Source organism: Ciconia boyciana, chromosome 1, assembly GCF_034638445.1.
Source record: "Ciconia boyciana chromosome 1, ASM3463844v1, whole genome shotgun sequence".
Taxonomy (NCBI): domain Eukaryota; kingdom Metazoa; phylum Chordata; class Aves; order Ciconiiformes; family Ciconiidae; genus Ciconia; species Ciconia boyciana.
The window spans coordinates 192,858,125-192,874,760 of NC_132934.1; the positions used below are offsets into that span (position 1 = coordinate 192,858,125).

The 16,636-nt window shown below is 35.0% G+C and overlaps 1 protein-coding gene across 16 annotated transcripts in view; it reads left to right on the plus strand.

Moving 5' to 3' along the window:
* The window catches only part of SUPT20H (SPT20 homolog, SAGA complex component), a 36,299-nt gene that overhangs the window by 11,336 nt on the left and 8,327 nt on the right, over nucleotides 1-16,636 (plus strand). For 9 of the 16 annotated variants that reach the window (XM_072850336.1, XM_072850340.1, XM_072850341.1 and 6 more), the window contains exons 7-19: nucleotides 150-253; nucleotides 782-898; nucleotides 1,574-1,627; nucleotides 2,528-2,667; nucleotides 3,951-4,107; nucleotides 4,190-4,246; nucleotides 5,313-5,384; nucleotides 6,348-6,505; nucleotides 8,775-8,807; nucleotides 10,939-11,056; nucleotides 13,156-13,264; nucleotides 13,492-13,653; nucleotides 15,407-15,719. In XM_072850336.1, the coding sequence (XP_072706437.1) occupies nucleotides 150-253; nucleotides 782-898; nucleotides 1,574-1,627; nucleotides 2,528-2,667; nucleotides 3,951-4,107; nucleotides 4,190-4,246; nucleotides 5,313-5,384; nucleotides 6,348-6,505; nucleotides 8,775-8,807; nucleotides 10,939-11,056; nucleotides 13,156-13,264; nucleotides 13,492-13,653; nucleotides 15,407-15,719 (1,594 nt within the window). The remainder of the gene's footprint in view (nucleotides 1-149; nucleotides 254-781; nucleotides 899-1,573; nucleotides 1,628-2,527; nucleotides 2,668-3,950; nucleotides 4,108-4,189; nucleotides 4,247-5,312; nucleotides 5,385-6,347; nucleotides 6,506-8,774; nucleotides 8,808-10,938; nucleotides 11,057-13,155; nucleotides 13,265-13,491; nucleotides 13,654-15,406; nucleotides 15,720-16,636) is intronic. The other 7 variants (XM_072850349.1, XM_072850350.1, XM_072850345.1 and 4 more) reach the window with 3 other exon arrangements.

Below are 16,636 nucleotides of genomic sequence, written 5' to 3' on the forward strand. Positions count from 1 at the left end.
AAAATTAATACTGTGCAAAAAAAATTGCCTGTTTGGATAGGTTTCCACTGGTCCTGCTTTTTCCTGTGGCAAGCTTGTTTTAGATTTCACATTGTTAAAGTTTGAACTTGAAAGGCAAAAGAAAAGCAATATGTTTTGTTTAAATTCAGATTCTGAGACCATTCGGCTGCCTTATGAGGAAGGAGAACTGCTTGAATATTTGGATGCAGAGGAGCTACCACCTATTTTGGTTGATCTTTTAGAAAAATCTCAGGTTTGAAAGTCTCGTTTTCAAAAAGAACTTACATTTTGTACCCAGATAGACTTTGATTTTTTTTGAATGCTTCGCATAGGTGATTCAAACCACAAGATGTAAAACACTTGTGCATTTGGAACTGTAATATTTAATGCCCCAAATAAGTATTTTATTGATATATAGGGGGAAAAAATATTGGGGAGAAAGGGGTAGAAGAGCGATTGCTGTGGTTAAGGCTGCCAAATAACTTCAACTCTGTGCTCAAGCAAAATATCCATTGTTATTTGTCATTATGAAATATTTGACATGGGAATTTCTTAAAACTACATTGCTGGCATATGAAAACACTACATTTGAAGCTTGTATTTTAGGTATGTCTAGGTATGTAGTAAAGACCACTGGTCTGACAAAATTAGTGATTATTTTTATTCATAGTATCACTGAATGTTGTATGCTATATAAAAAGCTTATTTTTGGAGGCGGGGGCTGAGGCAGATTGATAAATATTTGTTTATTTACAAGTTGGGTTTTTTTTGTTTCAACTAGGTTAATATTTTTCATTGTGGATGTGTCATAGCAGAAATACGTGACTATAGGCAGTCTGGTAACATGAAATCTCCAACGTACCAAAGCAAGCACATTCTTTTGCGTCCTACAATGCAGGTAAGAACTGTTTTAAGTCATTCCTCATTGTTATGGTAGTTCCTAAACTGGATATGAACTATTACTGAACATATGTGTTGTGGTTTAACCTGGCAGGCAACTAAACACCACACAGCTGTTCTCTCACTCCCTTCCCCCACAGTGGGATGGGGGAGAGAATCAGAAAAAAAAAAAAGGTAAATTTGTGGGTTGAGATAAAGACAGTTTAATAGGACAGAAAAGGAAGGCAAAATAATAATAATGATAGAAGAATATACAAAATAAGTGATGCACAATGCAATTGCTCACCACCTGCTGACCGATGCCCAACCAGTTCCTGAGCAGCGGTCCACCCCCTGGCCAACTCCCCCCAGTTCATATACTGAGCATGACATCATATGGTATGGAATAGCCCTTTGACCAGTTTGGGTCAATTGTCCTGGCTGTGGCCCCCTCCCAGCTTTTTGCTGGCAGGGCATGAGAAGCTGAAAAGTCCTTGACTAGTGTAAGCACTACTTAGCAACAACTAAAACATCCGTGTGTTATCAACATTATTCTCACACTAAACCCAAAACACAGCACTATTACCAGCTACTAGGAAGAAAATTAACTCTATCCCAGCCGAAACCAGGACAGTATGTTAAGAAAGCTTACTATTTAGTTGAAAGCTAATTACCATTATGTCTTCTTCCTCAGACTTTAATTTGTGATGTACATTCTATAACAAGTGACAACCACAAATGGACACAGGTGGGTTAGCAGTTATTTTAAAACTTTACAGTGATGTGGTAAATACACAATAAAATAAAATTTATTTAAATTATTTGTTTAATAAAATCTGATAAACAAAACTAATTATGTTTTTGATTAATTCAAACTGTCAGTGATGTGCATAGTGCTGCATGGGATATGTTCCAGAGAGCTGCCAAATTAACTTAATAGCATCTTCCCACAGGATGCCGTAGAAAACAATAGGATTTGCTAAAAGTTTTGTATAATCAAATCTTAATTTTTGGTAATGCAGAATGACAGTATTGGAGTTACTCTAACTAGTTTACCTTACTTCATTCATCTTCAACATACATTCCCAGAACAGCAGTTGGAGTCTAATGACACAATTGCTCCTCTAGCATCATTTTGGTATGATACTGTTACAGTAAAGAGAATCCTAAGTAACTACCATTGTACAGTTATAGTTAGTTAAATGCTGAATAGCATAGTGTACTGAATGTGCTCCTTTGTATTTCAGAGGCACAATCATGCTCAAATCCATTTCAAATGGTAATCTGAAGTCACAGGTGGATCATCTTTATGGCACTGGTTGCCAGCCCATCAATATAAATCACTGACAGAAAATGGATTTCATTGCCACTAGTACTGTGTTTAAAACAAAGAAAACACAAACAAACAGAACATACCCTTTACTTTTCAGAAGGATTTATTTTCCTATTGGAAACCCCACCCAAAGCTCTAACTCATAAAAATGGTTAGTGATACTTAACTGTTGAATATTTTCTTTTGTTGACTATCCACACACAATTTTTTCAGTTTTCTTTAAGATAATGTGCATATATGCATAGGTATGTATCAACTTAATCAGTGTAAAAGTCTTCATATTTTTACATTTATTAATAGCTGTGTATATTACAGGAGGACAAACTCCTACTTGAGAGCCAACTTATTTTGGCTACAGCAGAGCCTTTGTGTCTTGATCCTTCAATAGCAGTGACCTGTACTACAAACAGACTCCTGTACAACAAGCAGAAGATGAATACTCGCCCCATGAAACGGTAGTTTTCAGTGTGGAGCATGTTGAGACTTTCTTTGAAATTTTATAAAGTGTTTCAAAGAAAAATATGTGCAATGCTTTATGTGAAAATTTTGTTTCTCATATGCAGTGCTCAAAGTAATATCTACTTAAATATTAGGAATATAAGGAACATCCAAGAAATGTCTTATTTTTAAGTGCTCAATATTGTACTGTATTTCAATTAGTAGTAGATACTGTAATATACTTATTTTTGTATATCAAAAGAATGTGTATATAATTTTCTTAACATAATACGTTATGGCAGTTTTGATTTTGTCCTTTTTTTGCATAATTCAGATGTAAGCTGAGTCAGATGGCAGCTTAGTAATGTAAAATATATAAATGGGTATCTTGCATATTGGTGTCTGATTTGTTAAAAGCTATGTGCAAGTTTAACCCTGAATGAGGAAATCAAAGGAGTTATTTATATGCTTGGTGTTTAGGCTAAACAGAAGTGTAGGCATATTAGAATCTTAGGAAACTTAAAAGTAATGTGGAATGCACTACATACAAAACATTGAAGTTGTTTCAGTTTTGTGCCTGTCTGTTCACTTTTTTCCACAAAAGCTTGAAATAGTTCACATTTGTTCTACTAAGAGTTGCATTCACTCTGTAGAATGAAAATGTACTAATGGCCTGTCAGAATTACTGAAATATTTAAAACTAGATTTCCATTGCAATACTATGCTAACATACAACCAGTGGTAATGTCTGAAAAAAGTATAAACAGTGAAATTGATCAAGCTGTCCTTAAAATTAGAGCTTGGTGGTCAACAAACTTTCCACTAGAAAAAGAGGCAAAGTTGTTAAATGAATGTCCAGAACAACATTAGTGTACCAATGGGTTTGGCATGAGACAAAGAATGGAGGGTAGTTACTATGTTTATAACTTTATAGTTACACAAGCAGTACACAGAACCCTTGACAGAACTGAAATCTATGATAATATACAAATATTTTAAGCTTGGCAACTTTTCAGTTAGTTACTCATTTTGACAATGTGCTTCAATTATGCATTTCAAAAATAACCCCGTTCTTAGTGCTGAAACACACATGAACAGAATACTAGTATTTTTAAAAAATATGAAATAAAGAGCGAGTTGTACAGTGTAATCCAGAATAGCAATTTTAAATTAACATTTCAAAACCTATCTTTTAGTCTCAATGTAAGTAGCATTTCCCTGCATATTTTTGTGTTTGTACACTGGCAGTGGGGAATTTCATTTTGATGGTTTTACAAGCTTATCTGTCATTTTACCATAGGTGCTTCAAAAGGTACTCAAGGTCGTCTCTGAACAGACAGCAGGAAGTAGCTCACTATTCAACTCCACCTCAGCTCAGACTACTTGACTACTTACAGAAAAGAAAGGAGAGAAAAGGAGCCCAGCAGTATGACCTCAAAATTTCTAAAGCTGGAAATGTAAGTGTTCTGAGATATAGGTGAGTATACTTCTATTTATTTAAAACATTTAATACATTAATACTGCTTTTTCATCTTCCAGTGCGTAGATATGTGGAAACAGAACCCTTGCTACTTGACTGCACCTTCTGAAGTGGATGTAAGTCCAGTTGTTATCATTAGCAATTATTAGCAATTGTATTGAACATTGTATTGCATTAAGAAGTGACTAAATTTAGAGTATACAGTATCGAAGAATGACCTTTTAACAGTGGGAGTGACTTTAACGTTTAAAATTATTTTTCTGTACTATTTTTCTGTACTTCTAAACACAAGCTAAACCACACTGGAATACATTGCAATTGTAACATGGTAGTTTGGATGAGGTAAACAGTGCAAACAGACCTTTAGTGTCGTTCATCTCTGGGTTCAATGAGCACGTGTCTATTTGAAGTTGTCTGATAATATAAAAAATAGAAAAAGAAATGAGGTAAGGAAATTATTTAAAAATTAATCACTTCTTAGCTTGGTAGAAATTCCTCTTTTGACATGTTGTGATACTATGGCAAATAATATTTTCAATAGTTTAATTTTTCATATGAGAATTCTAATTGGGAATTCTTCTGATCACTCTCTGCATTATTCTCTCAGGAACTTTCACGTTCTTGGCTTCTGGCACTGCCAAAACACATACTACTAGCATACAGAAGGGACTCAGTAGACTAGACAAGATTGTAGCTTTGGACTTAATAGGGTTCACAAGAGTCCGCATTACACATGAAATGATGCTGTAAGTTTGTACAAACCTTCTCTCCCTTTGCACTTCAACAGTGTTGTACCTGACCTAATCAGAGTGTTTAGGAGTTACTGGTGTTGTGAAGTTTCTTAACCATTCCACTGCATTTCACTGCCTGCAATGGCAGTGATTTCAATCTGTAGTCTTAAACCATGTTTCACATTTTTTTTTTAAGCTTAACGTAGCAAATATGGTGTACCAGAATAAATGTAAAGTTCTGAAGGTTCTCCAATCCACTTTTTCTGAATGCATAACACAAAGGTGGGATGCTGTACAAAGTATCAAGCTATCCTTGTCTGTTTCTTGCACTCACTTTTAAAGACTATTCTGTTAGCCACTCTTAAAAACAAGAATCTGTGCTAGAATTACTTTAACTCTGGCCCAATATGACTATTGTTCTTTCTTTTCTGATATCTCCATTTTCTTTAAGGTGGAAAAATATGCCAAAGTGGAAAAGTCTATCAAGCCTGATGACTCACAACCAACTGTCTGGCCAGCCCATGTGAGTAGTTTAGACCTTTGGCCAAACTTCTCTGTCTCAAGTTAAAATGCCTCTTATTTCAACAAAATCTAAGTAATGTGGGAATAGTCTTCCCTCCCCCAATTTAATTAATCTTCCATGTGTTATATAGACACTGAAAGATTACCACAGATACTCGTAATTTCATACAGTGCAGCATGCATGTGGTCAGTCTTGTCACTTCCTCAGGTTTTCCAGAAATACAAGGAAAAGCAACTTTAATCTCCCACGTAACATGTGCTGTTGTTGTATAGTAAAGGAAGCATAATAACTTTCAGAGAGCAATACTCTGCTCAACAAATTGCTTTCTTCACTCAGATACTCAAAGATTGATGGAGAAGAGCTTCTGTTAAAATCAAAACGTTAAATTTGGGAAGAGATTAATATTAAAATAGCTCTTACAAAAAGCTCTTTCTGTAATGTTTAAGTTGAACCTTAAGATTTTTGGCACATATTACATGATTTGATAAGAAGTAGTCATTTAAGATAATCAGCCATAAATCAATTCATAATATCTTGCCTCAGAAATTACAAAGAATTAATCTTCATTAACAGCATCTATCATGATGTCTTTGTAGCTTCATATTAGCAAAAAGTAGTACTTTCCCATAGAACTTAATCTTAATCTCTAACATTTTACTTGGAACATTTTTTTGCATTGTCATAATTTATGTAAAACTTTCTATATATGTTTACCCAGTCTGCCTTTCCATATCTAACATGACTATTTAGGGTTTGCAATATTTTTGTATTTTTATGAGATGATAAACTCTTTTTGCTCTCATGCCTTTAGATAACTTCTTCTCAAATCACTTTCATTTTAGATAATGCACTCCTCCTTATAGAGTGTTTCTTACTGTATTCTATAGAACTAGCATATTTTACTAGCTGTTTCTGTTATCAGTTGTTTAAGATTTATTTGGTTATTTTCTTCTGTCTTTTTAGGAAATAAAAGATGATTATGTGTTTGAATGTGAAGTTGGTAATCAGCTCCAAAAAACAAAACTGACCATTTTTCAGTGTCTTGGCAATCCCTTGTACTATGGTAAAATTCAAACACTCAAAGGTGATGAGGAAAATGACAACCTATTAACTCCATCACAGTAAGTTACGTGTTCTTTTAAACTGTGCTATGATCTGATAGATGAAGACAAACATTACTTACCATTTTCAGTCATAAAAATACTGTAGAGCTAGAAATCTGATTTAAGAGTTTTGTTTGAAAAACTCAGCTAATTAACCTAAAATTTTTTTAACAAAACCAAACCAAAATGTGTTCAAGCAACCATCGTATCTTAAATGTTAAATCTGCATGTTCTTTTACATTAAAGATATATTGTAAAGAAAAAAAAAACAAAACAAAAACAAAAACAAAGGAAAAAACCCACAAAAACCTCAAATTGTGAAGAGACCGTGAGACATTGTTAGCACTCTTTTTCAATGTTTCTTATAATTTTGATTGTTGTCAAAATTTGCCTTATGTGAAAACATAAGACTTCATTATATTATGTTTACCCTTATGCAAAGAAATTTAGGCTAAATAAATGATGAAGAAAAACATGAGCTCCTAAGAAGCTTCATCACTTTGAATTGTTTTGAACCTGCTGCTGTTGGCTGTGGTTCTACAAAGATTCTCTGTTCTTGGCTCTTTTTGTTGTGTGTACCAGATTCTTTGTATGGAGGAACTTGTGCAGCAGAATAGACCCTGTAAGTTTCAGTAAGGCAAGGAGCAGTGAGCCTAAGCAAACTTAAGTTCTGCTAATGAAAGTTTGTGGGGGGGGTTTTGTCTAGTATGTAATTCCTATCTTATTATGTATTAAAATCTTAATCTTATTAATACTTGGGATGTTTTATCCCTAGACTGAGCTATTTACTATTTGTTTCCATACTGTTGTCATTTAACCCCAGTCAGCATCTAAGCACCACACAGCCACTCGCTCACTCCCCCCCCGGTGGGATGAGGGAGAGAATCGTAATAGTAAAAGTGAGAAAACTCGTGGGTTGAGATAAAGACAGCTTAATAGGTAAAGTGAAAGCCGCATACGCAAGCAAAGCAAAACAAGGAATTCATTCACTCCTTCCCATGGGCAGGCAGGTGTTCAGCCATCTCCAGGAAAGCAGGGCTCCATCACGTGTAACAGTTACTTGGGAAGACAAATGCCATCACTCCGAATGTCCCCCCTTTCCTTCTTCTTCCCCCAGCTTTATATGCTGAGCATGACGTTATATGGTGTGGGATATCCCTTTGGTCAGTTGGGGTCAGCTGTCCCAGCTGTGTCCCCTCCCAGCTTCTTGTGCACCCCTGGCCTCCTCGCTGGTGGGGTGGGGTGAGAGGCAGAAAAGGCCTGGACTCTGTGTAAGCACTGCTCAGCAGTAACTAAAACATCCCTTTGTTATCAACACTGTTTCCAGCACAAATCCAAAACACAGCCCCATACTAGCTGCTGTGAAGAAAATTAACTCTATGCCAGCCAAAACCAGCACACATGCTTAGTACTGATCTTCCTGGAACAGCAGTGCTACCTTCTGGTTGTGTAATAAGGCTGGGAATTAAAAGGATTTATAGGTGTTAGATGCCTGGGGTTTTTTGGAAATCATTGCTCTAGTCCATTATTTTTAAGACATTACCAGTTGAAGTCATAAAAATTGGGTTACTTCCTCATTAGAAAACTATGTCATATGAAGTAAAAGGTGCAGAAGCCGTTTTTGTTGTTCTGCTGTAAAATAAAATAATGCTTTTTTGGGGGGTGGGCTAGAGAAACAGAAAAGGTCTGTAGTGTTTAAAAAAAAAAAATCACTGAAGTAGTAAGTTTGCAAGCCATAAGTATTATGCAAAAGAGAAATGCTTATTTAGGAGTTCTGGAAAATCATGAGGAATCATAATTTGCGTAAGTGAAATCAAACGATAGAAACTAAATGTTTGTTAAAATATTACAGGTAGGGCTGGTTTTGACATACACACAGGAAACTTATGTTTATAGTTCAGTGTGAGCATATTGATATGTTGATTTATACATAATTTTTTCCTTGTACTTTTTACAGGAGCAATTCTGTAGCAGTTATTCACTTCCATTTTTTGAAAGTATAAAATATAAAACTTCCATATTCTGCTTTTTGCTTTGTAGGCAATTTACTCTTAAAGGAGACCATATTAGACCATGTATGTATATTGTATGTATAGTTATGAAGCCAAGTTTGTATTTCAAGTACTAAATAATACCCAGTCCATTAAATGGATATGGTATATCATGTATTTTCAGCAGGTCTGAAAAAAGAGCAGCACTGACATTCATTTGAAGTTTTGTGATAATGAAAACATGTTATTTTAGTCCAATTCATGACTGAAAATGTATTATACATTTTACATTTCAGGTTCCTTATTGGTTCGAAGACTGATGCTGAAAGGTAAATTAATATAGTATGTAAAACAATTTGGCTTCATGCCAAATAATGAATTTTATTCCTTTTTAGCCCTTATGACTGCTAATGTTGTGGTTATGGAAACAGATGCAGAACAGATGAGGAAAATAAGAGGAATTAATCATCATAAGAAGTAGGATATAGTGTGCAGCTTCTATATTTAACAAGCAAGGAAGAACAGAGGAAAGCAAATACGTGAATACAGCTTGTCCCACTACCTAAATTTCAGGCATGTTGTTATCATTATTTGCACAATTATTCTTGATTACATGGGCAATAATAAAATTCTGAGAGCACTTATAAGGAATTTCATCTTGACATTTTGTATGGTAAATCAGTAATCATGGAAATTGTTCATTTGAACTTGGTGTCATCTAGGACTTGTATATGTACAACTTATTTTTGTGTGTTGTGCATTACTTGGTTCAGCTTGCTTAGAGAAGCAAGTAACAAAACAGTTTTCCAGTATATATTGTAGAATGATTATGAGTAGCAATTCTAGGATAACTGAGGCAGCAAAGTAAGTACTTCTTCAAATGTTTGTCAGTGTGCATGACAATACAGATTACCAGTGTTTCTTTGTGCATATGAGCACAGATCCTTTAAAAAGCAATCTGTCAAACCCAGTTGTGTTTTTGTGCCTTCATAGGAGACCTCAAGGTGATGTACATGCCATAGCTCTTACTGCCCCCCCCCCCCCCCCCCCAAATGTGCTTGGCAGGGAGATGAGTCCTGGATTTGGTCAAAAATCAATAGTAATGTTCTTTGTTTTAATAGATAATTTTGATCAAGAAACTCTGCTTATGTTCTCTCCTGACTCTGTTGTGCTGATAGAGACTTTTGCTGTTTGTGCAGTAAGCTGAATTGGGGGATTGGTTGGCTGAAAACTAAAACAACAATAATATAGGGGTCTTGTTTTAACTGGGATTGCTTTCATCATCATGTTTGCCACTGAGTTGCATATATCCTTCAATCAGAATAAGCAGTTGGGTTTCAGGGACTTGGACAAGAAGCAGTAGAGGAGGAAGGAGGGCAGGACCGCCTTTTTGAGTACATGGCATTTTATTACTCCAATTCCACTGTAATTTTAAGGCAGTCTAAAACCTCATTGCTGAAAAAAGTACACTGCATGCTTTCCTCTGCTATGTATCTTGAGGTCCCTGCTTATGTCTGCATTAGCCACATAGCAGCATATTGAATCAGTGCTATACCAAGATAAAGTGTACTTAATAGCATTTAGGCGTAAGCTAATGGAAATATTCCAGCAGTTTTTCAGTGAGGTGCAGTCTGCCACAGTATAAGCAGCAACAGGTCTTCAGCTTGATTTTCAAGTCTGCAAGGTCACTCTCTATTCTGCTCATGTTTGTGAAACAGTATTCCCTCAACTTAGTTCTCTCAGATTAGTAGAGATGTAGTATTTGATTTGGTAGAACAGTATTTTAAACTTGTTTGCCTGATGCTATTAATGCTTTAAATTCCTGGATACATCCCTGCTCGTTAGTCTCATAGACTAAGACCTGGCTGTCCTGGTGCTCAAAGAAGAGTGATCACTTTTGATGTGGTAACTGTTTCTTGGATGTACAATCAGTATGGAACTCTTAGTTCATCCCCTGCTTTCAGAGTGCTCATCTGACACAGACCTCAAGTTAAAGGAGACTTGACTGTTCCACAGGGAGCGTAAGCAGAGGACGCAGCTTTATAAAAGATTCTGGACCCATGTGAAGGGAATGGGATTCCCACTGACTGACATCCCAAAGAACTGCAGTTGCTTTTGGGAAGGGAACTGTTCTGTCTACTGTTTTGCTTGCATATTCCTCCAAAAGAATGTTTCTTAAACTTGTTTCTTAAACAAACTGTATTTTGCATTAGAAAAAAATACACTGATTAAAAGAAAAGTCAAAATGGAATAAATTTAAGAAAAAAGCCCAGGAACATAAAGTAGAAAGATATATAGATATGTTTTATATATATGAATCTCTATTTTATATAGATATATACTTAGGTATAAAATAAATAATGTATGACTGTAACATATACAATTATGTGTTTACATATATGTATCTACTTTAGAAGTTCAAGGTTGTTAATCTTTTTATGCCCTCATTGTTTTTTTCAGAGTGGTGAACCAGTATCAGGAGTTAGTACAAAATGAAGCTAAATGTCCTGTGAAAATGTTTCATAATTCAGGTGGATCAGTCAATCTTAGTCATCTTTCTCCAGGGAAGGAAATGGAAGTGAGTTTGAGCCATACATTTCTTTTATTTGCACTTGATTATTGAATTATTCTAATAATTTTTGCTGTCCGCATTAAAAAGTAAAATAACCTAAAAATTTCATTCTGAATTACTTTTTAAATGCTTTGTCGTAATAATTCAGAGGTAGTATATTGAAAAAGTTAGAGGAAAGCACTTTTGTTTTCACTGTTCAAATGTCTTTAGCCATGTTTGGTTTTGTTTTTTCTTTTTTTAACCATGTATAGTATAGTTAGCTCCAAGGTTTTGTTGTAGCATTTTCCCCTGTTCAGATGAACCTTTCACAGAGCAGTATAGTAAAATGAAGCCATGCATTTTATTTTACAGGTCAGCAAACACAGAAGCAGATGTAGTAGCTGAACTTCTTTTCTTTTACCTTTAGAAACTATTAAAATTATTTTATCTTTAGTTTGAAAATTAAAACTAAAAAAACCCAACCAAACAAACAACACCAAAACCTTTAAAGTGCATATGTTTGTATGCACACATCCAGTAGAAATTTCTGCATTTCCAAATTTCCAAATTCTCATGCCGGTTGGCATTGCCTTGAGTTTTGGTTGCTTCTTCTGGCTTTCTTGTTCACATTCAGTATGCTAGTGGTGAACTGTATTTAGGCTCCAAGTAGTAAATGAATTTTGTATCAGTTGAGCTATTTCCTTTGCTACATCTTTCCCCTAAATACCTTTTAAACTGCAACAACATTGCTCTGAAAGAGGTAGTTCTTGGTGGCAGCCAGAAGAACAGCATGCAGAGACCAGCAGTTGCAGAAAAGAGTATGAGTGTTTTCTGTATGTGTGTATACACCTACAGACATATGCATGAACGTGTGTGTGTGTATATTTTATATATAAATATGTATTAAAATAATAGAATAACTTCGGGTGGGGGGATACTTCTGGAAGTCATCTTGTCCGGCTGTCCAAGCCCCTACTGAACACTGGACCAAAGATACTCAGGTTACTCTACGTAATGATCTAGTCCTCTTTTGACTGGGGCATTAGTCTTTTTATTTTCAGAATGAAGAAAGCAGTTTTTAATAGTAGAAGAGAAAGGTAGTCCTCAGAATTTTCCTCAAAATATTATTTTTTTATAAGCAAGCACTTAGAAACACGTAGAGGGAGTGTCTCATTACTGAGAATCAGTGGAAGCTAAGCTATCCAAAAAAGTTGATTCTGCACAATGGTGGATGCTCTGATTTGTTAGCCCATGCACATCTGATTTAGGCTCCAGCACTGAAATATTCCATTCAGTATATTGAGAGCCTCATTTTCTAGTTTCAGCAGTTTTTGAACTGCATGTTTGTTTAGACACTACTTTCATTTATGGGATACCTGCTTTATAGGTAAAAATATATAGACTATAACTGTAAATGTGTTTCACTGGGGAGTCTTTTGACGGTGTCAGCTATTGGAATTATGGATTTAGGGTCTGTTGTGAGTGACTGAGAACTCTACAGACTTCATTAGCTGAAGTTAATTTATGTTCAAACAACCTGATAAGTAGACTATAAGAACAAACTTATAGAGAAAGGGAGCACCTCTAAAGAGATTAGTGAAGTTCTGATCCCACTGAAGTCAATCGGTCAGTGGGATTTTCCTGAATGTATTTAAATTCCTACGCCCAGAATCAGGAAATCTGATCTTGTTCTCTAACTCCTTATTGGTTGGCAATGGCAGTTGTATACAGATGGTGAATGAATTAAATGATGTAATTTTTCAAGTAAGACCAAATTGTCCTTTTATTTAAAATGCACCTGTCACTCTTGCATTTGTGAAAAGTTACTAAAAAGGATTTCAGAATTGTGGAGAAAAATGAAACTCCTTAATTTTTTTTCTTATTATTTCTCTTTGCTTGGTTTAAATTTTACCGGCACTTTCAAGCTGCTTCTTGATGGTAAGCCTTTTGTCTAAAGAGTTAGTCACAGGCTATGTTTTTAAAATAAATAAAAATCTGAAATGTTTTAAGGGAATTTTGTCATGGTTTTGAGGAGTTTAATACAAATTAATTGAATTGTCTTTTCTATCAAATATATGGAAGCTTACATTATTGCTGTGGTAGTGTTAATTTCTCTTTCCTCCTAGCAGCCAGAAAGTATATCAGGCTCTGTTCAGTCTTCAGTATTGGGGAAAGGTGTAAAACACCGACCTCCTCCCATCAAATTACCTTCAAGTTCAGGAAGTAGCTCTTCAGGTAATTATTTATTGACTTGGGCGTCTCCTTTCTATGTGTTCTGCCTATTGTAAAATGACATGATATGCCTTTAGTGAAGATATAATTAAAAAAAAAAAATATTCTCTGTGAAAACAGCATCATTTTGTTGATTTCTGATTATATTGTTCACAAAATTGTATCCTAAAAAATATTCAAGTTAACATGTACTCAGAGAACAGTAATGTATTTTAATTATGCTTTTTCAGGTAATATTTTTAGTCCACAACAGTCAAGTGGCCATCTAAAATCCCCAACTCCTCCTCCTCCTCCTTCCAAGCCTCCTGGTCTTTCTCGGAAACAATCTATGGATCTTAATCAAGTTAGCATGCTCTCTCCAGCTGCCATGTCTCCTGCGAGCTCTTCACAAAGTGAGTCACGACCTAAATTCTCCATTAAATCTTAGGCTTTTGCATAAATGCTTCCTGAGATAAACTTCTTAACCTGTGGAATGATGAAACTTAAGTGTACAGTGTACCCTAAATTGTATAAGTTGTGCAGCTTTAGGCAGGTCTCTTGTTCACTGTATGTATTTTATGTTTATTGTAACTGTGTTCGTTTTTTCTGTATATATGTATGCACCCTCTGTGTATACGTTTTAATACAATTTATGCAATTAGTATGATCTCCTCATTTATGAAAGGCTGGTAGATGATGTGATGAGATAAAATTCCAAAGTGTAGATTTTTTTCCTCCAGTGTAAAAACAGTATGTTAGATCAGTTTGCCTTTACATAATTTAAGCATCTGGATTTTTAAATGTTATAGGAGCTGGTGCAGTTGTATCTCTATGTATGTATATAATCTGATCAGTCCCAAGGTGGTGATACAATAAACGCTAAGATGATTTTTTAAAACACTCCTACACTGTTTTACAAATCATTGCTGATTGCAAGTGTGGTGGTGATGCTGCTGATGATAGCACCATATTCTCAGGTGTTAAAATGTAAATTTCAATAATAAGTGACATCCTAGTTTAAGTATTTTCATTAACACTGACAGGATCATTGTAATCATAGCTGTAGATCATAAACATATTTTAAAATATGTATGCGTCTTGAGACATTTTGTGAACAGATTTGTACAAAGAGAAATCATAGCTGCAGTTTTTCAGGTTTTTTATGAATATTTGTATACGGCACATTCCAGTATTCTGCACAGTATTACAATACACTTTTTGCATTAAATAATTTAAAATCTGGATAGCTCAAAAGGTGTAACTTTTCTGCCTTCTTGTTTTGCACAAAGAAAAAAAGAAAACTTATAAAAGTTTTCTTCTAACATATTTACTCTTTTTATATTAGTGCTATGAATTGTGTAAATCTGCTGCACACAGTTGTTACTTTAAGGCTCTGGTCACAACAGCTGGACATTCACATTTATTTCCTTTCTTTCTGCAGGACATGAAAGCTAAAAAAGAAAAACAAAAAAACACCTCAAGCTTTTGGGGGTTTTTGTTTTGTTTTTCTGTTGATAAACTGTGCTTACTGCATCCACAACAAATATAGCTATACATGCTACATTTAAGCAGAAGGAATTACACAGTAACTTTTAAAGATGTGGTATTTATCCTCTGGTTCTTAAAAAAAATACTTTATTTTATCAAAATTAGCTAAACTCCCATTTGCCGATCTGATGAAATTTAGATCAACCCCATGATTATTGAAATAGTATATGTTCTTTGTTGAATCTGTTGTTTTCCATGATATGTTTTTAACATGATGCTCTTGTGCAGGCAGTGCATATAGACTATATGTTTAACATTTTAGGACAAAACCATTAATCAGGTTAAAATGGTCACTAAGAAATTGTTTTATTTTGATTTAAGTATTTGTGAATGGAGTTATGACTTAATGTATGATAAATTATGGAAGGACTTAATGGAGCATACAAATCGGTGTATGGCTTAAGGAGTTAAGCATGGAGAATGGATTTTCTGTGTGATTATACCGCATCCTTAACAATGAGTGCGTGCTGCAACACTTGTGTCGTGTAGAAATTAACACTTGCAGCCTAAAAAATGGAACAAATTGTCAGTGCTAAATAAGATTCCATTAACCTTATTATACAAAAAGGACTGGCCTTTTATAACAAACTAGCACTTTTTATTTTTCTCAATGAGCAGGGTCTGGAACTCCTAAACCATCTACTCCTACTCCAACCAACACCCCTTCATCGACCCCACACCCTCCTGATGCTCAGAGCTCAACTCCTATTACCCCTTCTGCTACCCCTACTCCCCAAGATTCAGGCTTCACCCCTCAGCCCACTTTGTTAACCCCATTTGCTCAGCAGCAAATGTCTCTGAGCCAGGCACTGCCTGTAATGACCATTCCTCTTTCCACCATGGTAACATCCATTACTACAGGAACAACCTCCACCCAGGTCATGGCAAACCCTGCAGGACTTAACTTCATCAATGTAGTGGGCTCTGTGTGGTAAGTTTTTTTGTTATGGTGGTTTCTTAATTTGCCCTGGGTGGGTTGGTTGCTGGGGCGGTGGGTTGGGGAGGGTGGGAAAGGTACAGGACTGTCCAGCATCTGTTAGGATAGGTATTTTTCAGGATCTGCAATAAAAGAAGATCATTCACTTTGTAATTATAAAGTGAAGAGCCACTAGAAACTATTTATATTTCTCAAATATAAGGCAGCTACTATCAGAATATTGAAAAGTTCTATTAAGAAAACTGTGCTTTCAGCTTTTTAAATGCATATAGTTGAATTTTGTAAGGCTTAACTTCAATTTTAAGTGGTTTCTGAGGCTTTGCTCTAAGTTTGAAAACTTTTTTTATTAATCCGAGAGGAAATAGAATATCATATGCAGACCACTCTAAATGAAAAATGGAAAGAGATTTGATATTAAAGTGCCTATGGATGAAAGGTTGTATGTAAAATACAAGAAAACAACAAATCTGTTTTCTAACAATTTAATCAAACATTGAGGTTAAACATTCTTTGATCCTTAAAACTCATTTTGTGGTTTAAATAAAATAATAAATGCTGCTGTCAAGAATAGATTGTGTGGTATAATGTGAAATGCTTTTTAGACTAAATGAAATTCTGTGATCAATATGAGATGGTCAGTGTAAGACACATAGTGTGTTCAATACAAGTATCAGATATTTAAATGACTCCTCCAAGCTGTTCAGCAGTTGATCACTGTTGATTAATTAGAGAGATTTTTTTTTATAGTGCAAAAGAAAACACAAACCTGTTCCTTAACTTTTTGTTATGGTAGTACAACCATTTTGAAGATTGTTGACCTTTCAGTATTTCTAGAATAAAAGAACCACTTGTGTTTTATTTTCCATAGGTAATAACGAAGAAAATCGTATATACCAAGAATATGGATTTAC